Source organism: Symphodus melops, assembly GCF_947650265.1.
Source record: "Symphodus melops genome assembly, chromosome: 4".
NCBI classification, from domain to species: domain Eukaryota; kingdom Metazoa; phylum Chordata; class Actinopteri; order Labriformes; family Labridae; genus Symphodus; species Symphodus melops.
In genome coordinates, this window is record NC_136694.1 from 17,275,515 (window position 1) to 17,295,658 (window position 20,144).

The window sequence follows — 20,144 nt, forward strand, 5'->3', positions numbered from 1 at the left end:
TAAAACAAAAAAATAAAAAAGATACACAATGACATAATGTAAGACAGTGTGAGATAGGAAGGTATGACATAACAAAGGCGTAAGGCAAAAACAGACATATACAAAGTTAACATCTAAAATAATCAAAAACTAACAGAGGTTTTGTAAAATGATGTTTTTAGCTTGCCTAAGATCATGTGCTATAGAAATCTAGGCTGATTTAGAGGGAATTCTTGGTACAGTGAGGAGACCTTTATGTGAAGATCTCAGGGATCTGTCCAGTGTGTATTGATTGAGCATGTCAGTAATAACAGCATTTCATGTTGAGTCAAACAGCTTTCAAGAAACATGTCTTTCTGTCAGGCTGTTGAAAAGAAGCAGATGGATTATACTTGCCGCCTCATGTGATTAACAGAAACTGTTTATACTCGTGCGGATTCACTTGTTGTTCTATTAGTGGGCACAGACGTTTAAGCAGCAGGGAGCCCGGCAGCAGATCCATCGTTATGTAAGTCCTCCCTTGACATGAGTGCAGGAACTAAAACTGGACAGATTGCATGCAATTGATAGATATTTTCTCACACACACAAACGCACAAAACCATTTTCCACAGGAAAAAAAAATACTTTATTTTTACACTTATATAATGTATATCAACATTTATAGACAAAATATGTACATCAAACATCTTTCATGTAGGTCCCAAAATATAAAATCTTAAGTACCTCTTTCTATAGAAAACTAGTCTTCTGGTAAAGCGTTTTACATTCACTTCTCTCCACTTCGCTCCTTTGAATCCAGTATTCATAAGCAATACAGAGAATAAACATCTGAGATTTATCAGCTTTTCACAAGTAAAAGGCAACAGCAAGAACAAACACCAGGTTTGACTTGAGCAGAAACAGATGCATGATGAGTATGCAGACCAGGTCCTGCACAGTGCTACAGTATGTACACAGTTTCTGAGTACACCACGTACAAATGTCCACTTTTGGGCTCTCCAGACAAACAGACTGCAAGAACAGGTATCAAAAATAGAAATGTACAAGAAGTCTATGAACAATAATTACAGAAAAAAATCCATCTTAACTGTCTGTTTTGTCAATGGAAAAACAAGACTTCTCATTCAGTGTGGTCATGTGCTGGCCCATTCCTTTATTCGTTCAGGTGTACCCTTTACTATTGTCTGTACACATTTAAGGAAACCCTTAAACTTTATGGTTACTGGTTTAAATGGCATTTTCAGTTATGACAATAGTGACCTAAAGGACATAGGCGACAAACTCTGTGTGAATTATTAACTCTAACATTTGGTGCAACACTTTTCTTAAGTACAAAGATGGCGTGTCTGGCAGCTACAAGTGAGTGCATCAGTGTCATCGGCATTTATACTTTTAACAGCAGCATCTAAACTCTTTCTTTACATTCAACCAAGTGTGTGTGTATGTATTGGGGTGTGTTTGTGTGTGTGTGTGTGTTTGCGCAGGGGAGGTCCAGTCTTTATGATACATTTGCATTGAATAAAACAACTGAGCTTTTAACATTCAACCAGAGCTTTGTATCCTCTCCTTTCCACCACCTCTTGATCATTTCTACAAGTCTTCTTGTTTTCTGAGGAACAGAGGTTAGGAATAAGGAGGGATTATGGAAAGGCTCAGCCATGTTCTCGTTCCTACTATCGTCTTTGATCCTGGGGACTAGAACAGGATAGTGTCTTCTCCCGTTATCTTATCACTCAGTCTTTGGTTTCCAGGTTGAGGGGTGGTACTTGCTTTAGAGCCTGAAGGAGGGCAGGGGAGTCCATGGGGGTCTGAGATATGGATGGTGCTGGAGAGCCTCCTCTTGGAGACAACACAAGCTGAGGTGGAGGTGGTCTTTCGCTGGACATGGCAGGTGCAGAGCCTCCCATCCCAGAGTAGAGCATGGGCACTCCTCCAGGGTACCAGCACTTTTCCAGCATGGGCAGGTAGGCTGCAGCCGAGGGTGGAATGAGGTAGAAAGGCATACAGAGGGGATGTGGAGGAGGGGGTGGATGATTGGGAGATACACTCATGTAGCTACTGTAGCCACTTGAGGACGATGATGATTCCCCACCTGAGAGCTGCTCATCCTCAGACGACTCCACCCGGGGTCGTTTGTGGCGGAGCTCGTCATCCTCTCGCTTGATGCCGGAGCTCTGCCTCTCATTCAGTGCTCGCTTCAGCTGGCTCTCTTGCCCGTAGTAATCTGGACGAGCCTGCTGAGCCCCAGAGTCATTCTTCTCCAGCTCCCCTCCATAGCCGCTGTCTGTGTCTGTATCACTGCCACTCTGCTCACTGCTGGTTGGAGCGTAGGCCCGCTGAATGACGGGCACGCAGTTCCTCCTGTAGCCCTCGCTGGGTTTGGGTGGGAGGCTTGTGGTCATCTCCTTGTTTGGTTGTTGCTGGTGGTAGGTGGGGATCTCCTCCGGGCGAGGGCTTGCAGGAGTGCGCGGTCGGACAGGGCCTTGCAGCACCTCTGCAGCCACCTCGTGTAGGTGGCTGATGACATGGGAAGCCGAGAAGTCTTCATCGGTCTCATGATTGGCAAGATACTGAAGAATTTCCTTGGCACACATATGGAAGCCAGAGCGGAACATCTCTTCAGACTTCTCTTGGCTGACAGCAGGCTGCTCTGTAAACAAAAAAGAGGAACCACACACTGCATCAGATTCAGTCCTCGGTAAACAGAATATTTTTCCACTTATTAACTTGCAGTAGTGCATAATCCTGCAATTGTGCTTTTAACTAAGTTATCTGCATTCCCTCCTATAACAACATCCTGTTCACTTGCATTTTGATATTTGTGTTTGTCTTTAGCTCACCAATTTGCATGCCATTCTGCAGGGCGAGGATCTTCTGCTGCTGCTGCTCAAGAAGAGAGTTGAGGGCTTTCACATGCTTGAGCGTCAGCTCTAAAACCACGGCCTTCTCCAGGTGGCCCAGAGTCTGTGGGAAACACACAGCGTCAGCATATCCTCTCCTCTTATATAACACAGTCTACACTGTACAATTCACGTATGCAGGATTTTGGCTGTTCTAAAAGCACAACACTACAGAAGCTAATTTAAAGGCGAAACTACCCAAAAAGACATACATTTTACATTTAATTAGCTCATATTAATTCCATACATAATACATATCATGTATGAAATATCATCATATAACAATGGCATGTTATTGTTAACTGATTAAAGGCTAATTTTAAACTCTCTAGTTTAAACAATGACACAACACGTCCTCATTAATCGTTAGTTTTATTGCTGACGCACTCAGCATGTATGGTGTAAAACCGCAAAACAGCCACTAGGTGGCGCATGCCACATGATGCAGTGAACAATATTCTCCCTCCATGCAATGACTCCAACTACATGAACTCACCGTAAGTTTCAAGTGCTCCGGTAATAAATCTTTCAACTGAGCGATGCACTCGTTAATCCTGTCACGTCTTTTCTTTTCAATCAGTCTGTGAGGCAGCTTGTAGGTTTCCTGCAGCAAAAAAACAAAGTAGCATGTGATGGGTTAATTGAGCGGATCTGTGAAAGCACAAGCAGCTCTCTGTGATCACGCAGGCAGTCACGCCGATGTGAAGGACTCTAGGAGTTATGTCATGGCAGGAATTAGGTCAACCATTTCTGAGACTACAGGACTACTGCCAGCATATGTCCACCCCTTAAAGTTTACACATTTTCATCAAACCTCTGGTAATTAGCAACCAAATAGCCTAAGTATACAATTCACAAAAGAGGTACGAACCTTGCTCTCATCGCTTCTCTTCATCCCCCGCCTGGGTTTATACACATACATCGGGTAATCCATCCTATAAAAAAAGAAGCGCACAGTGAGATATTGTTCGTCCAAGAAGGAGAAATACAAACAAAAAAAACCCAAAAAAAAATCATAAGAAATATTTTTCTTTGTCCGAGCACTTATTGAAAGTCGAACTCACCCTTGCACGTCAGACAGATCCGCCTGGTGTTTGGACAGAGGAGGTGGTTGGGCGCTTGGAATTCGCTCCATTCTTTTACTCCAGTCACGTAGTTAAAAGTCGGCGTACTTTTCCAATAGAGTCGCAAATAGCCTAAATTCGCATTTAATTACCCTTGTGGATCAAGGTTTAAAATGCACTAAAGTACTTTAAAAACTAAAAACAGGTGAAAATGTCAGTTAATGTTCTCCTTATTCATAACTAATCTCTTTAGGTGGGTTTTTGTAAAGTTGGTCCCTGCGATCTGCACCCGTAATCAAAACGAAGGCAAAGACCTCTTTGGTGGCGCGATGGGAAAATGGGGGAGGACAGAGCGACGAGTTAAATAAACCCTCTGACTCTCCGCTTAGCATGACCTACCTCTGTCACATGAGGCTCACGTGTTAAGCGGCGCTGTATCCTCGGCGAAGGGACCGCCTACTTTCTTGCGATAAGGAGCCTCAGTGGGTAGACGCCTGCGAACGTCAGAGTGGGGGCGGCGCATGTCGGATCCCGTGTACCACCATGCTGAAGTGTATGGAAACAAGCCCGAGCTCGCCACGGCTCTGTGAACGTGCAGAGAAGCAGAGCAGGAGTTCAACAGGCCCGCTGCACGAGACCAGTGCGTATGGTACCGATGGTACTGCCAATAACAACAGACTTTCAAACACATTGTCCATAGGCTCATAGCTACAGAATCCCGTGTTGTTATTGTACAGAAATTATGCAATGAAGTCAATATTTTACTTAGTGCTTTAAGAGTCTTACTGACTCATGAATTAGGCCTAAATTCACTGCTTTTAATTTGCTTATAACAAGTTTGGCTTTCCCCTTTGTACCATGTTATGCCTATAGGTTTCCCTTTGTACCATGTTATGCATAGGTCTACATAATTTTTAAAAAAAGCTTTAAAGACAGTGATAGATAGATAGATAGATAGATAGACAGACAGACAGACAGACAGACAGACAGACAGACAGACAGATAGATAGATAGATAAACAGACAGATAGATACTTTATTGATCCCGAGGGAAATTCAGGAAAAAAAAGTGTTCTATTATGAAGGGAAACGTATAAAAACAGTTTTATAATTTTGAGATTTTATTTATTTTGCAGTTAAGGCTCTGCGTTTGAGCCCTTATTATTATTATTATTATTATTTATGTATCTTTTATTTATTTATTTACTTAGATTTCTTGCTTCGTTGCACATATTGCCATATAGCTCCTCGCCAGATACTGCTTTAGCCCATACTCATGCTACAAATATTAAAACAGTCGGCTACATTCACTAGTCTAGATAATGATTTAATTATCAGCAGAATGCAGGTGAGCTTTGTATCGACAGTGCTGTCCCAGCACAAAGACCACGTGCGTGGATGAGTGCGTGGAGGCCTCGTTTGTTGTCATGAGGCGGTGCCGGCTGTCACGTTGATCTCCTCATGGACCAGGGAGCCTGCTGAGCATGCAGGGCACATCCAGCAGGTCAGTACATCCAGCACACAGCGGCTGCACCTGTCTGCTGCAGGCTGGGAGCACGTTCACATCACACCGGGGCACCCTTTAGAGATGCAGGTAAACATGAAGTCATTTTACTGCAGCAAATGAAACAGGCCTATAATGACAACTTAAATTTACATGGACTTGACCATGACTCCTTTAACATTTGCTGCAAGTCATTAATTTTAGAGTTGTGATAGAAGTAGGCCTCCATTTAGTACTCAAATGCCAAAAACCCACCTCTTGATACCACCTAATTATTTTGCATAACAAAAATAGGACATTTTTGGGGATGCTTTGGATTTGATCGACTTTACAACAAAACACGTGTCTGAAATGATTCGACATCTCCAGCTTAATGATCTATAATTAAGATAATCATCCCAATACATCATATGTGTCTGTGTTTTTAAGCTGTTCCTTATCAAAACAGAAAGTATCAGATTATAAATGAGTAATTGTGACATTTCATTTTTCTTATTTAACAAAATGTCTCAGTATTTTTTGCCAGGGAATCACTTAAAGACTAGCTATTGATTTTTTAATGATGAGAACAATTCTTTTAAGATTGTTAATTTTTACACACACTTAATGAGGGTTGATAATTGTACTGAAAAAGAATATAGTTAAGACAGCTGCAAAATGACCACCCTAGTTCTAGAAAATGATTCTCTTTCAGAGTAATAAGTGGCATCCTTTATTGTTAATAAGAGTGTCCAGAGACTCACATGCTATGACCACTTAAAGTAGCTTAACTAAATTCTGAAAGTGTAGGGAATTTAATGCAATTGGGATGGGCTCCGGGAATCAGAAATTGCAATATGGGTTAAACACAGGTCTGAGTGATTTAATTGTAATTAGATAAAAAACATTGATGGAAAGCCCCTTGAAGATAATCCGTGCATCCGTGATAAAGGGCAGCATTGTCACGGACAATGCTGCCCTTTATCAGTTCAATTATATCTAAAACATTTACAGGGAGCATTGTGGGAAAACCCTGTTTGTTTATTATGTTCATAATAAGAACATACTATACATAGTCTTCTTCCTTTGCTGTGAAAAGAATTCAAAAAAGGTCACATTAATGTAACTGATCTGAAAATCCTGTTAGCCTCATGCTAACGCATTTACTCATGAAACTCCGTGATGAGATAACTTAACTTATTCATTTGTGACAGACAACAGATAAGATTTCATAGTTCATCTCAAACTGACTTCTCTGTCTGAGGCTCTTCATCTAATGGCAGCGTTCAGAGGGCTGGCACCACTCAAGTTGTCAATAAACAAGCAGTGACACAGACAAAGTACACCTCAGGTGTAATAACATCCCAACAACAAAATAACATTTTTTACACACTTTATTTATTTAAATAGACTCCAGGAATGGAATGTACAGTCAGACACAAACCATTTTATAATATAAAAGTTCAGTTTGGTCAAGCAGCACTCCAAAAAACAACTTTATCCTTTTCCTTTCTCCCTCACATGCACCCAATCGCTCAAACAATCATTCTCTTGAGGATCTTTTACACACTAACCAACCAAAACAAAACTATGTTTGCGTGCTACAAAAAAAAAAGTCAGTGCTTTAAGGACTAAATGTATGAAATGAAGATTAAATAATTCAGTGCAGAGAAAACTATTAAATCTAATTTAAGTTTCTCCCAAAATCCTATAATCCACTCCTTGGATCTACAACACTATTCCTATGTGACTTCACATCACAACTATAACAAAGCACACCATGAAACTGACTTGGAAGTGAAGCAGTCATATGAAGTTTCTTTGAAGGTTATTGTGATTTTAGTTTTACTCAGAATAATAGTTATGGAAAAAGATCTATGAACTCATAATTATATGACAATGTTCTAGTATATCTATATCTGAAATAGCAACAAATCATAAAAGAGATCACATAGGCTTGCCCAAAACTTAATTCAAAAACACTGTTTAGATTTTTTTCACAGTTGACATCTGTTGCCACATTTTAAATAAAGATAATATAATTTGAAATATAAAACCAAACACCAGTTATCGAAAACATTTTTTTAATAAGATATTGCATATCATTGATCCTTACTATTGCTGTCGGACAAATGCTAAATATTGAAAGAAGTGTTTTAGAGTTTGAACAAACCTTGAAATCCCTGTGACCTGAGTTTGCTGGTGCAACACGAGGACTGCAACCTCGATATACAAGGCCACCTGAGAGGAACTGTCCCTCAGATGAATGGCTGAACTTTGGCATGTCGTTAGTGTGGTAAAACACAGAAAAGGCATTCGGGGTAGTAAAGCTGAAGTCAGTGTTTTTATCTCTGAAAATGTACAGGACTGGCTTCTTAGGTCCCGAGGCACTTGGTGCACACTCCACCCCCACACACACAGCCTCACTACAGGCTGTGAGTAACACACTCACATAACTTTCACTTCAGACACACTCAGAGGCAAACATGTTGTAGGAGTGTCTGGACAAGTGTACAGTCAGACGCTGACCTAAAAACAAACTGGAAGGACATGTTTTGGTTTCTCACTGTCAGGAGCGTACAGGCACTGGTGAAACTGGACCCAGAGGCCGTCAGGCCGGCTGCTGGGGATTAATGTTCATGTGAGGTGGATGACCAAGAAGACCAATTCTTTGTTTCTGTTTCCTCTGCTCTGTCATCTGCACAGAAAAGCAAAATGAACAGTGTTAAGTACCCAACTGAAATGTAATGTGGTATCCTTCGGTCTTTTCTAACTCATGCTGTAGTAAAAGGGATGGTGTGAGGATTTTAGGACCACTAGTAGTGTAATGTAATGTTTTAGGAGTGGGTCCCTGTGTGTGTTTGTGTGTGTGTGTGTGTGTGTGTGTGTGTTTGAATTGAATTGGAGTTACAGTATTCACACCTAATCTGCCAGTATCATGTTGCTCAGTGGAATTAAAGTAAATATGGATCTAAACAACGCATGATTTTAAATAGAGAAAACCTCACGTAGAGTTGATAAGTTTTGATCTTAAGGGGAAAGCTATGTTATTCTTTACCTCCAGTCAATACATATTGTGGTATACAACCCCATATATAAAACACAGCTTAACATTTCTGTGTTGTTGGGTTTTTTTTTTTAAATGAAACTAACAAGATATAATGTGTTTATTAGAAGCAACAACCTCTTTGACTGACAAACGAAACCTTCACGTAAAACCTTAGTTCCTCATTTGGCTACTATAGTGTGACCTGAACAAAAGGTCACACTATATTGCCAAACTTTATAGAAGAATGAAACATGTAAACAGCCTTCGACAACATCAGTTCAGGTCTCGTCTTCCCTCAAGAGTAGTGTACGAAGTTAAACTTCAATAAAACTTTGATCGATCTGGGTCAGGGAGTTCACTGCGCTCCACCAGCAGCCTTAACTATTTGAGTCGAACGAACAAACAAACAACCCCAGTCACCTAACATCACAAATGAAATATCATTCTGTTCAAAAGAATTCATCGGCCGTGTTTATTGACCAGTTAATGAGTTTACTTTGAGCATATATTGGATTACAGTGTAACTTTGATAACTCAGTTAGAAAAAAAGCAAATAAGTTTGACGTGTGCTGCTGCCCGAGTCACCCCTGTGAAAGATATCTTGAGCTCAATGGTTTAATCACCTTGTTAAATAAAAGTTGAATAAAAAAAATAAATAAGAGTATTTCCCAGATGAACATAGACTACTTTAGAATTGCTCATTTTTAGAAGAAAGGCTAATGAAGAACAACAACACATATATTAAAATGTAGTTGGTATCTTGTGTTGTCTGGGTGCAGTTATGATGGTGGTTCAACACTTTTAATCCCTAACGATTGGCTGATTGCGACAATTTTACGATAGTTTTGAAGCTGATTAGAACTCTGAAGACAAGCGGTCGATATCGTTCTGTGCCTCTGTGCATCGCCTGTCATCACCTGAGTCCAATCACACTTAAAGCTGTCCGTTTGCATTTACAGCCCCTTTTTTTTAGACCCTTGAATGTGTTGTACTTACTCTCTGATGTACGTCGCTTTGGATATAAGTGTCTGTTAATTAATCGTAGAATTTTAGATTATTCTGTACAAAGTTGTGATTTGAAGGAATACTCGGCAAAGGAGTGCAGAAAGTCTATAACCTATTAATGGCTGAACAGTTTTAGGAGGAAAATGAAAAATAAATCCAACTAAAGAAAAATAAGGTAATGTCTGATCTACTATCACATGACATACCTGCTCCTTGAGCTCAGTCAGCTGTCCGGACAGGTTCGCCACCAGCCTCATGGTGGACTCCAGTTTTTCCTGCAAATTCCTGATTTCATTTTGCTCCCCCTCTGCATCACTGCTCACCAGAGACATGGCACGCATCCGTGGGAACCAGTCTAAGTTGTGCTCCTGTGGTCGAACAAGCATACAGAACAGAAATGGTGATACTCTTAGCAAGAAGTGAATGCATTATTTTAGCACAAATTTGCTGCTGTTTTGTAATCAGGAGTTTAAATGTGAACTATGAAGGAGAGTGGGCTACAATCTCAATTCACGCACTCTAAAACTCTGCACAGCCGTTTATTGTTTATTGCCTCTGCTATTTGCACTACAACGCACTTCCTCACTTTTTAACTAAATCTGTACTCTGTTTATATTGTTAATACTTCAATTTATCCACATACTGCCTCCATGGTGCAATACTCACAAGTGCAATTGTCTGTCGATTGTCTGTCGTTCGTTATTTGTTGTCCCAAATGTCTTTAGTTAGGTTATTTGTTTTATAGTATTACTTTTTTATTGCTACTTTTTTTATTTAAATTTGTCATGTTTGTTGTTATTTTTTAGTGCTCTTTTTATGCACTGCAGGTTTGCATTGCGGGTTGGGGGGATTGCAATTTCATCTGTGCTGTATGTTTAACATGGAGCATATTTGACAAATAAAGTACCTTGAACCTTGAACCTTGAATCTGTTTTAAAGGTAACAGGAATGATTTGTACGTGGGAGACTACAAAGACTTTCTTCCATAGAAATCCCAGTAAAATGACCTACAATTCATAATAAATGACTGTACTATGGTGTGTGTGTGTGTGTGTGTGTGTGTGTGTGGGAGAGAGACACTGGCCTGTACATGTCAACAAATCTGACTCAGTAGAATAATCTGATGAACTCTGTCTTGTCAGGAGTGATAAAAAACAATAATTGCATGACTTTGGTGAATGGAAGGAAACACGCAGAGAGAAAAACCCCAGAAAAGACGTCTTTGAAAAAATACAATCTCTATAGACAACATGAACGATGCTGCTCCTCATCTCAAGCACGGGGGATTATTATTTAATCCAATAAAGTGCAGTCAATACCTTAATGAAACCCATTTTCAAAGGACAAATAAGTGAACAATGAACTGTGAAGGTAGCTAACGTGTTTTCAGGGTGTGTCTGTGCCTCTTATTTACCTTGATCATCTCAGCCACGTAGCTCTCGGGGCCCGTGTATTCGGTGGAGTCTTTTACTTTTACCAGCACGATAAAGAAGAGATAGTGCCACATGTTGTGTTCCTCTTTGATGTGCTCTTCGAAAGTCACGGTCTTGTTGTCAAACTTGTCCCGCTCCAGGCCTGCAGAGGTGCAGTTACAGATTTGATAAATTGTACAAAGTTATCGCAATTTATTTGAGAAAAACAGAGGTTAGCTCTATATTACAGGGTACAGTTCTGAATATGCACTTCACAAATTAAAAACGCCTAATGTTTCAACATAACTTGAAGAAGGGACCATTTCTAATTGTTGGAATAATGTCATAAAAGCTGAGAAAGTGATGAGACACAGTGTTGAAGCACAGTTATTTCCTGTGCCAGCTCAGGAAGTTCAACCTGCCCCAGGAGCTGTTGATCATGTTTTACACCTCCATCATTCAGTCTGTTCTGTTCTGTGCACCTCCATCACTGTCTGGTTTGGATCTGCAACCAAACTGGACAGACACAGACTGCAATGGACAATCAGGACCGCAGAATAGATCATCGGTGTCGACCTTCCCCCCATCCAGGACGTATACCGGTCCATGGTCAGGAAACGGGCAGGTAGCATCACTGCAGACCCCTCACACCCTGGACACAAACTGTTCAAGCTCCTCCCCTCCCGCAGGCGTTACAGATCACTGTACGTGAGAAACCTGAGATCTTGAGTCATTTAAACTCAGAGGAATCATTTTCTATAACTGCAGAATGTGTGAGAATTTTCCTCCAGGAATTTAAGCTGCACATTACTGTACAAGCACAGTGTTTCATTCTGCTTTTAGTGGACTTTTTCCTCTTACCTTTGCTGTGATATTAATTTAATGAATACAATTATCTGTCTCTATTAATGTTGGGTATATACTGGTCTATACAAAGGGATGTACATCATACTCAAGATTTTGCATTTCCTCCACTAAATGTCAATGGCTATTTAAGTACACAGAAAAAAAGGAAAAGACACGTACATATGCAGTGTTGGTCAAAAAAAGAAAACCGACACCTTAATGGATCCTTGAGTTGAGTTGTTTGGGACTAATTCTCATGTATGTGTGAAACACAGTTTGACTGTTTTAATGGCAGAACAGAACTTACCGATGTTCATTTCAGCTCTTTCAAGATATGAAGTCATTTATAATCAGTTGTTTACAGGAAACATGTTAACTCCTGTTGACTTCCTCTTCCCCTTTTTCTATGCAAAATGAAGAGTGCATTTTTGAGGTAGAGCCTAATTCATTTAAAAAATAAAACAAGAAAAAAACATTTTATGCACAGGTAAAAATCAGCCAACCTGAACAGAAATCTCTTGACGTAGATCAATCTAAAGCCTAATACAAAACTGAGCCGGAGATCAATGGCTTATAAAACCAAGTAGGAGGATGTAGAGCCACTTAAGCCCACGGAGGTCATCTCCTAATCTCTGCATCTCCTGTTCCCTCGTGGTCCTTGTGGAAACCATGGAGACGGCAGCTCTCCCTGTGGCCTGGCCTTCTTTAACATGAGTGAGTCACAGCTGAAGGCTGCATGGTGACATAATACTGCTCTCCTTCCATATGTTTACCACTTGTCCTCACTGCCTGATCAAACCAGACACATCCTCACATACAGCGAGTACTGCTCGGCTCACGCACAATTACACTGAAACTATAAACACATTTGCACTACCCGCCTAATTATGCACACACAAACATCATTTAAATAAAGGGAAATGCAGCTTCGGAAGTCAGCGAAGTTGCAACAAAAACACATGTTGTCACATTAAAGTTTGTGGTTCTGAATGAGTGGGAGAAAATGTGTGTGCGTGTGAGACAGACATTAATAATGGAGGCGAGCAGAGCAGCGGCAGGAAGCTCAACATGACTCAGCCTTCTTTGGAACGACAGCAAAGTGAAAAAAATAGGGAGAGAAGTGGGGTAGGGGAGATTGCAACAAACTTCTCTGACTTCCTACAGATGCTAGCAGACACCCCCCCCCCAAAAAAAATAAATAAATAAATAAATAAAGAAAAATAAATAAAAGAAAAAAGGAAAAAGAGGATATTAACAAAGATATTAAACATTGGAGAGGGAGAACTTGGAAAGCAAGCAGGTGACATGAGCTGGATTTTTCAATGCACAGCCTTTGAAAAAAAAAGAGCTCTATATATGCAGACTGCCTTTCACTGCAAAGTTGGAGGTTTGATTCCCAATATGCCACCATGGGTCCCAGGCAAAGTTTCCCCGCAGAGGATTAAGGATACAAGTTACACACAACCTTTTGAAGAATGAACAGCATCGTAGCTAGGAGTCTCACCACAGATGAAGCAGGTGGTTTTCAGGACTTCCTCTTTCTTCTGTTTTTCGCTCCTCAGGTCAGCAAACGTGTCGATGATGACACCAAAAATGAGGTTGAGGACGATGATGATGACCATGAAGAAGAACAGCAAGTCATATATCACTCTGGCTGCAAACAGTGGCTCCTAAGAAAGGAACACAAACAGGGTTCAATGGAAATGTACAGATACTACTGATCATATTAATCATTGACTTATTTTGGCAAAGTGTTTCTTTGGTGTCAGTCACTTCATGAAGCACTGGTGATGTTTCGTTCAGGATAAGTCTTTAAAGATTGTCCCATTTAAATGTGTGACCTAAAGGGCGGCTCTTTATGTCAACATGATGTTATGAGTTTCAAACCAGGTTAACCTTCGCCATCATGGATGTTCCTGGTAACAAAAAACCGCAGGTGTAATTTGCCAGATGCTACAGTAACAAAGACGGCAGAAGGACAGTAAACCTGCTGTAGCCTCTCTCTGTCTCTAGGTAGGACACCGTTTGAAAAGCTCCACAGGATCATAAAAATAAACACGCTGTAACTGACACACTTAGTTAAAACACGAGTATTGCAAAGCAACAAACACTGACAAATTCCGTTCCACACGTGAACAATGTCTGGCTGTCCGCTGTTTTACCTCAGCAGCCAGCAACACATGCTGAGTACGTGAAGAATACTGCACATTCACATCCGCTTTTGACATCATTAGCGGTTGAGCCTGAATTCGGTAGAAATCTATTCTGAGGTCTAACGCTCAAAGGAGGCGGGAGGCTGTGCAGCTGGATGGAAACGTTGTGAAACCTCTGTGAGACAAAAACAACCTCAGCACACGATGGGCTCACAGCCAACTCTAATGACCCGTGCTGCAGCTGTGGGTGCTAAACACTCTCATGCCATACACACACAGCAGGCACAGTACAGACAGGGACCTTATATGAGCTGTCGTACCTCCTTGGAAGGCTTTCTGAGAACGTCCCCTACACCTCCTCCACTCCTAAGACCATGACTAAGCACAGTGACGATGCACATAAGAAGAGAGTCACAGGTCCGCTCCATGTCGCTGTCCTCCTCACTGTCGTCCCCAGAAACTGACGGAGCAGAAAGGAAAGATTTACTCCAACCACTTGAAAAGGTTTTAAAAGGCAGGAAGAAGCTCATTAGTTTTTTGTTTTTATAAGCAGGTATCTGTTCATCGGCTGTCAAAATGACTCAATCAACTCAGCATATGTAGAAAACCATAATAGATTGATAACTGTTGGTACACCAGACAATGCCATATCAAAGCATATATCTGCTTCGATGTGTTCAAACTAACACTGATAGCGCTGTAAGATTTAGGTCATCATTTTTATTAAACCAAGGCGATATTTTCTTTTATTATGAGTAGATCTTAAGTCACATTTATGACAAAGTGGTTTATTATGATGATGTGTTTGCGCTTTTGATGCTATCTATGTTCACACATACAAGATTAACTGTAATGAATTATCTTCTGTGTGTTTTTTTGGTTCATATCTGTCCTTGGCTTGTTGCAACCTTGTTTGCATGTTTTGGTTCTCAGTATGAAGGCATCTAGGATAAACTGAAGTGTTCTTTATGAGCTGAAAACAGCTCAGAAAGAAATAATCAGCATAGATGCATGGTTCTACCAATTTCATAAAGTTCATTGGTAAGAAGAAAAGTGAAGAACGAGACAATATTTACAGTGAGAATAATTTTACTGGCCTGTACCCTGACTTACATGGGCCAGTTTGAAGGTTATTTATCTTAAAGGTGCCTCAACCCACGATTCTTTATCGAGGGACAAACAAACCAAAGTGTAAGTGAGTCAAAGATAAGTGTATTTTCTGGTCTAATTATAAAGACAGCACACAGCCTGGCTGTAAGGGATTTTCCAGGCATGTAAACATTTTAGGGACTTCACATGTTGAGGTCACATGTGGAATGAAGAGGTCACATGTCTGTTGTTAGGTCAAAGGGCAGTCATTTGACAGTCTGCAAACCTTTTCTACACAACACAATTCTGGGTTTGTTTGTTTGGTTTTTTTTGCACTCTTTCTTTAAAATGTCTTTGGGACATGGCAGCAAGTCTGGAAACTTGAATGATGTGTTTGCTCAATGTGTTAGTACCTTCAGGCTTCAGGTTATCTTCACATTATAGTCAGTTTAGGCAGCGAGTGATCCTAACTGTGTCCACTTCCCTATTTCTACAAGTTAAATCTCTTTAGAATCTCGAAAGCTACATTTTAGCTATAACATATAATTAGCTTCTTGTTAGAAATTGTCCAACATTTTATACATAAAAAAACTATTGGTAGAACAACATCTGATATTATTAAAAAACCTAATTTTTAAGGAATAAAACATTTGGCATGTTGTAAAACATGTTTTTTTAATGCAGTTGACACATTGCAATACAAAATCATTGCAGTGTACTGTATATTACCTTCCTGCAGGGCTTCTGTGGTGCAGTTCTCATCAAGTCCTCCCTGACACATTCCTGCACTCAGAAACTCACTGGCCAGACTGGCTCCATTTTCTAGAAAGTATAAAAGGAGGGTGCATCCTTTTTAATCGATTTCTTTTATACAAGAAAGCTGGAAAAAAAAAAAGAGATTAATGACAGAAGTTTGTCCTCACTCAATGTTGTGTTGGGGATGCGATCAACCTCCAGGATGAAGTCATCTTTGAAGAAAATGTAACCGACGATGGAGAAGAGGTAGACCAGGATAAGAGCAAGCACAGCGGTGAGCACAATAGAGCGTCCGTTTCGGGTCACACTCTTGATTACATTCAGCAACGTCTCCTCTCTGTACACCAGGTCGAACAGCTACAGGGACAAAAAAAGAAAAAAGATATGTAGATATAAACAAAAAAAATAAAATACCGTAGCATATTGCTAAGGCATATCTACATATTGTTTTACTTTGTAGCAAGGTGAAGATAAAGTAATGCAATCATGCAACAGTGTCTGATTGGATATCTTTCCATTATTTGACTTTTAGCTTTTTACTTCCTCAGAGTCTGTGAACTGAAATGAATGCCATATGTTTACAGCATCCGGTTATTACAGTTGAAAAGTACAGAAATATGTTTTGCTGCATCTTCAGGAGAGCTGCTCAGGCCTGTGTGAATGGAAAGCAGTCTAAGTATTACTACATCCAGACTGACACATTATAAAACAGACCCGCGGATCCTCTAAACACCCTAACAACTACAACAACAAAAGAAACATAACAACAGCACCGAATAAGGCAAACACAATCTTGCAAAATAGGATATGTCCTTGAATGCACCATGATAAAAGGCAGAAGGCTATATTCAAAAGAAAGGGGATTTGTTAACTCATGGTTTAACTCAAATGTGCTGCATTTCAATTCATTGTTTCTCCCATCTGCCTGAATTTATCTCCTCTGTGTATGTGTGTACCCAAAGAGTGTGTCTATGTGTTTCTCTTACCAACAGACTGTAGAAAAAGACGTGGACAAACACCCCCAGACTGCAGATGATCAGGTAAAGGAGGTGGTAGAGGAACTCAAAGTCCAGCACCATGGCTTTGTAGCCACGTGCAAAGGTTCCTGTGTTACCCACGAAACTCATCATGAAGATGATTTTATTACAGACCTAGAAGAGAAGAGTTTGGTTCCTTAAGTAAGGACAATCCTGGAGAAATTGTTATTTCAATGTAGAAAACTTAACCTGGCCTTTGCTGAGGGTTCTGGTAAAAAAAAAACATGATGACAGCAAGATGATGAAGGTCGCTTTGTAGCTAAACAGAGTATTCAAATGTATGGTGTCTTTCTACAGTAACTTCATTTGTTAAAGCTCATTAGAACAAGACACCAGGGTAAAACACAGAGAGAGAACACAAGAGTGCATGTCCCGACAGTGTTAGTATCAGTGGGACAGAGGTGGGGCTGGGTGAAGTGAGAGGTTATGAGCAAAGCATTTTTCTCTGGAATAATGCAATAAAAGCCCTACCATGAACGGAAAGGATGATTAATAACACGTATTTAGTCTCTTGTGCCGAGTTAGAAAAAACATCCTTAACGATAAGTTACAACGTAATGAGAAAAACTAGCAGGGTGATATGTGACCACTGAACAGCTGCGTGTGAACTATATTTGAAAGGGACCAGGTTTCTCCAGGCCATGGTAACGTGTTCTCTGATCTCCTGATCTCCTTTAATAACCTGGTTTCTTGTGCATATGTAAACTAACAAGAGGAGTGAGTGATGATAGTAAAAAATAACTCCCCGTGTGTGTGTGCGCCTGTGTGTGTGTGTGTGTGTGTGTGTGTGTGTGTTTTTAAGAGCACATCGAGAAAATCTCTGGCGGGTGCTAGGGTGGTGTCACACTCTCTAGAGTCCAGTGACGCACTTTGCACCCAATAACAAAGCAAGTGCCGCAAGAGAGGAGTCCAGGGGCAGAGCGGGCGGGACTGGGGGATGAGGGCTGGTGTTAGGGCCACATCGGCTTGGGTGTAAGAGAACTGGAAGTGGCATAAAGCAGGTTCCAATAACTTGAGTGTGTACTTATGATACTCTACAAGTTGTGTTGAGACACAACATGCTCTAACAGGAGAGTCATTCAGCTTGAAGCTTCTATGGAAAACTTTTGTGTCAAAAATAGTTTGAATGAAACAGTCAATAACAAAGTTCAGTCAATAAAAAACATCACTGTTCACACCTAATAATGATTGTTTCTATATATTTTTAAAGCCCAAGGTGACATTGTCAAATTCCTTATGGGGTCTTACAAGCAGTCCAAAACCACAAAATACTACCTGTATACTGATTTAATCATTCAAACCAAAATTTATGGCATGTCTTAATTCCTCAATAATAATCTGATCCTTACAGGCATGTTTACTCACATTGAAAGAGCCGAGGAGGAAGAGGGTTGGCTCCAGGCCAACGGAAAAGATGAGACGGAGGATGGTGATGATGACGAGGGCACGGATGCCCAGCGGTTGAGGCATAATAATAACGATGACCAGCGTTGCCATGACTCCCATCCAAAGCAGAGCAGACAGGTGGGGGTCAAGCACAACTACAGGAGAGAAATTTCCATACACAAATGAAGACGTCATGTTCATTAATGAAAATATATGCGATTTTTGTTTACAGTCAGTGCTTATTTGACCTTGTGTGAATTTAAAACTACATGTGGAGGATTAGAGTTGTGAGGATGACTTTGCAGTTTGCTGCAGAAAGAAGCCTTGTCCGGATCAACAGATTTTTCCCGTGCTTCAGTTCAGCCTCTCAGACAGGCCCTTCGTTAGGGAGACTTTGAACTCAAAAACAGCCACTTACATAAGGCCCAAAAGTATATGACACACTTTCTTGTATGGATGTATGTGCAAGACTCTCGTTAGAGCCTACCTGAAGCTATCCTTAATCCTTTACAATCCAGGATTAGTTTCCTGTCAGGACTTTCATGTTGCAACAAATCACTTAGGCTAAAACCCTCCACCAAGTTTGACCAGGCTAAAAACAAGGCCACACCTAACAAACCTGCTGATCTGTAACTGATCCCTCTTTGTGAAAACACATCATGCATAAGTCTGTGTGTTGGCGAGGGCTGTATAAGCACTTAGGACAGGTCTACCTCAAAGAGCATAGAAAAAAAGAAAGAAAAACAGAAAATGATGTGAATGTGACAATGGTAGAAAAAGAAAGCATGAAGAAAAATGGGGCAGGACTGTGAGAATGAGAAAAAAAAAAGAGAGTTCCTGTGGATTAGAAAGCAGAGCAAGAGTAATGTGAGTGAGGGAGCCTTCCTTTACTTCCCTCCTTCCCTTCCCCTAGAGATTTTTTCTCCCCCCCTCCCAATCTGTGTGGAGATCACATGACAGGTGCCACTTACATAACAGCAGTCTCTAAAAATACCTCCGCTGAAAGATTTATGAGGAATGAGGAGGGAGCGGCACACAGCTCCAGTGATGTGGCAGCCTAAAGAGGAGCGCTTATGTGCACTCACAAACCCTGCACTTATACCTCACACTTTAATTTGGACGAGGATTATTGTGCACTAAATAAAACCAACAGTTGTGAACAGCTTTAAACACGTATGCCAGCATGTTTAATAAATGAATGACGTGAACTTAGGATTTTCATCCAAAGGCAGTCAGTCATGCATGAAAAAAGAACACACTGACCCAGATCTTTTGCTCTCGTAACCTTATTGTATAGCCCAGAGCAGAGGAGGAGGAGCCAGCTCAGTGTACATTTGTAAGTTACAAAAAAGCTTTATGGCCCAGAGCCATAAAGGTGCCTATTAAAGCAGGCCAAAGGTATGCTCACGTTATGATGTCTTCAACACAGAGCAAGAAACACTGAAGAGGAGAAATGAAGACAGGCTTACTCCTATTGTGTCTCTGTGCTTGTGTACTTGGTGGTAGCTGTTCTTTCTACCTCAACTTAACATATTGTAAATTGGACTCACACGTTCACATTCTCGACATCCCGATGTACTGAGTATTTTTTTTTTTACATTTTATTTTTGGACAATGTTCACTTTGAAATCTTGAAACGTGAACTCTGTTGACGATGTTAAAAGTAATAAGATGTGCATGAATAGCTTGTAAAAGCTCTATGTCATGCTCTCTTGTTCTTATTCTGATTTCAGCAGTAGCTCAGTCAGTAGGGACTTGGGTTGGAGAACCAGAGTGTAGCCTGGCTGAACCCCCCACCAGCTCAGGAGCACTCGCTGTGTGCAGCCCCCTCGCGCTCCATTAGTGCATGTCCATAGAATCCTGTTTGTGCATGTGTGTATTATTTCAGTATACATGTGTGTGTGTAGCATGACTCTAAAACAAAATGTAGAAGTTGAATTTATCTTCTTCTTCATGTACTCAATGTTTATGGAATTGTAAAAAA

At 40.6% G+C, this 20,144-nt stretch overlaps 2 protein-coding genes across 6 annotated transcripts in view; both read right to left on the minus strand.

The window, feature by feature from the left end:
- Nucleotides 1-751: 751 nt before the first annotated feature.
- On the minus strand, nucleotides 752-4,378 carry LOC306821920 (class E basic helix-loop-helix protein 40-like). The gene is made up of 5 exons (XM_079340558.1): nucleotides 3,946-4,378; nucleotides 3,753-3,816; nucleotides 3,378-3,485; nucleotides 2,822-2,945; nucleotides 752-2,631 (listed from the first exon to the last, which is right to left on the minus strand). Exons 1-5 carry the CDS (start codon nucleotides 4,014-4,016, stop codon nucleotides 1,715-1,717), a joined length of 1,284 nt encoding a protein of 427 aa, XP_079196684.1. The 5' UTR covers nucleotides 4,017-4,378; the 3' UTR covers nucleotides 752-1,714.
- A 2,425-nt stretch (nucleotides 4,379-6,803) lies between these two features.
- Nucleotides 6,804-20,144, minus strand: part of LOC306822187 (inositol 1,4,5-trisphosphate-gated calcium channel ITPR1) — a 63,308-nt gene continuing 49,967 nt past the window's right edge. For all 5 annotated transcript variants that reach the window (XM_079341013.1, XM_079341012.1, XM_079341011.1 and 2 more), the window contains 9 exons: nucleotides 18,140-18,315; nucleotides 16,724-16,888; nucleotides 15,905-16,094; nucleotides 15,711-15,803; nucleotides 14,213-14,352; nucleotides 13,244-13,409; nucleotides 10,896-11,056; nucleotides 9,688-9,849; nucleotides 6,804-8,125 (listed from right to left, as the gene is read on the minus strand). In XM_079341013.1, coding sequence (XP_079197139.1) covers nucleotides 8,039-8,125; nucleotides 9,688-9,849; nucleotides 10,896-11,056; nucleotides 13,244-13,409; nucleotides 14,213-14,352; nucleotides 15,711-15,803; nucleotides 15,905-16,094; nucleotides 16,724-16,888; nucleotides 18,140-18,315 — 1,340 coding nt within the window. In that variant the 3' untranslated portion in view covers nucleotides 6,804-8,038. The remainder of the gene's footprint in view (nucleotides 8,126-9,687; nucleotides 9,850-10,895; nucleotides 11,057-13,243; nucleotides 13,410-14,212; nucleotides 14,353-15,710; nucleotides 15,804-15,904; nucleotides 16,095-16,723; nucleotides 16,889-18,139; nucleotides 18,316-20,144) is intronic.

Bases quoted from the DNA above. Each gene is read 5' to 3' on its own strand.
- LOC306821920 (XM_079340558.1), bottom strand. From the start codon at position 4,016: ATGGAGCGAATTCCAAGCGCCCAACCACCTCCTCTGTCCAAACACCAG. The intron at 3,486-3,752 runs GTTCGTACCTCT...TTTTTGCTGCAG, and splicing joins AGAGAAGCGATGAGAGCAAG to GAAACCTACAAGCTGCCTCA. The intron at 2,632-2,821 runs GTGAGCTAAAGA...TTTTGTTTACAG, and splicing joins GCAGAATGGCATGCAAATTG to AGCAGCCTGCTGTCAGCCAA.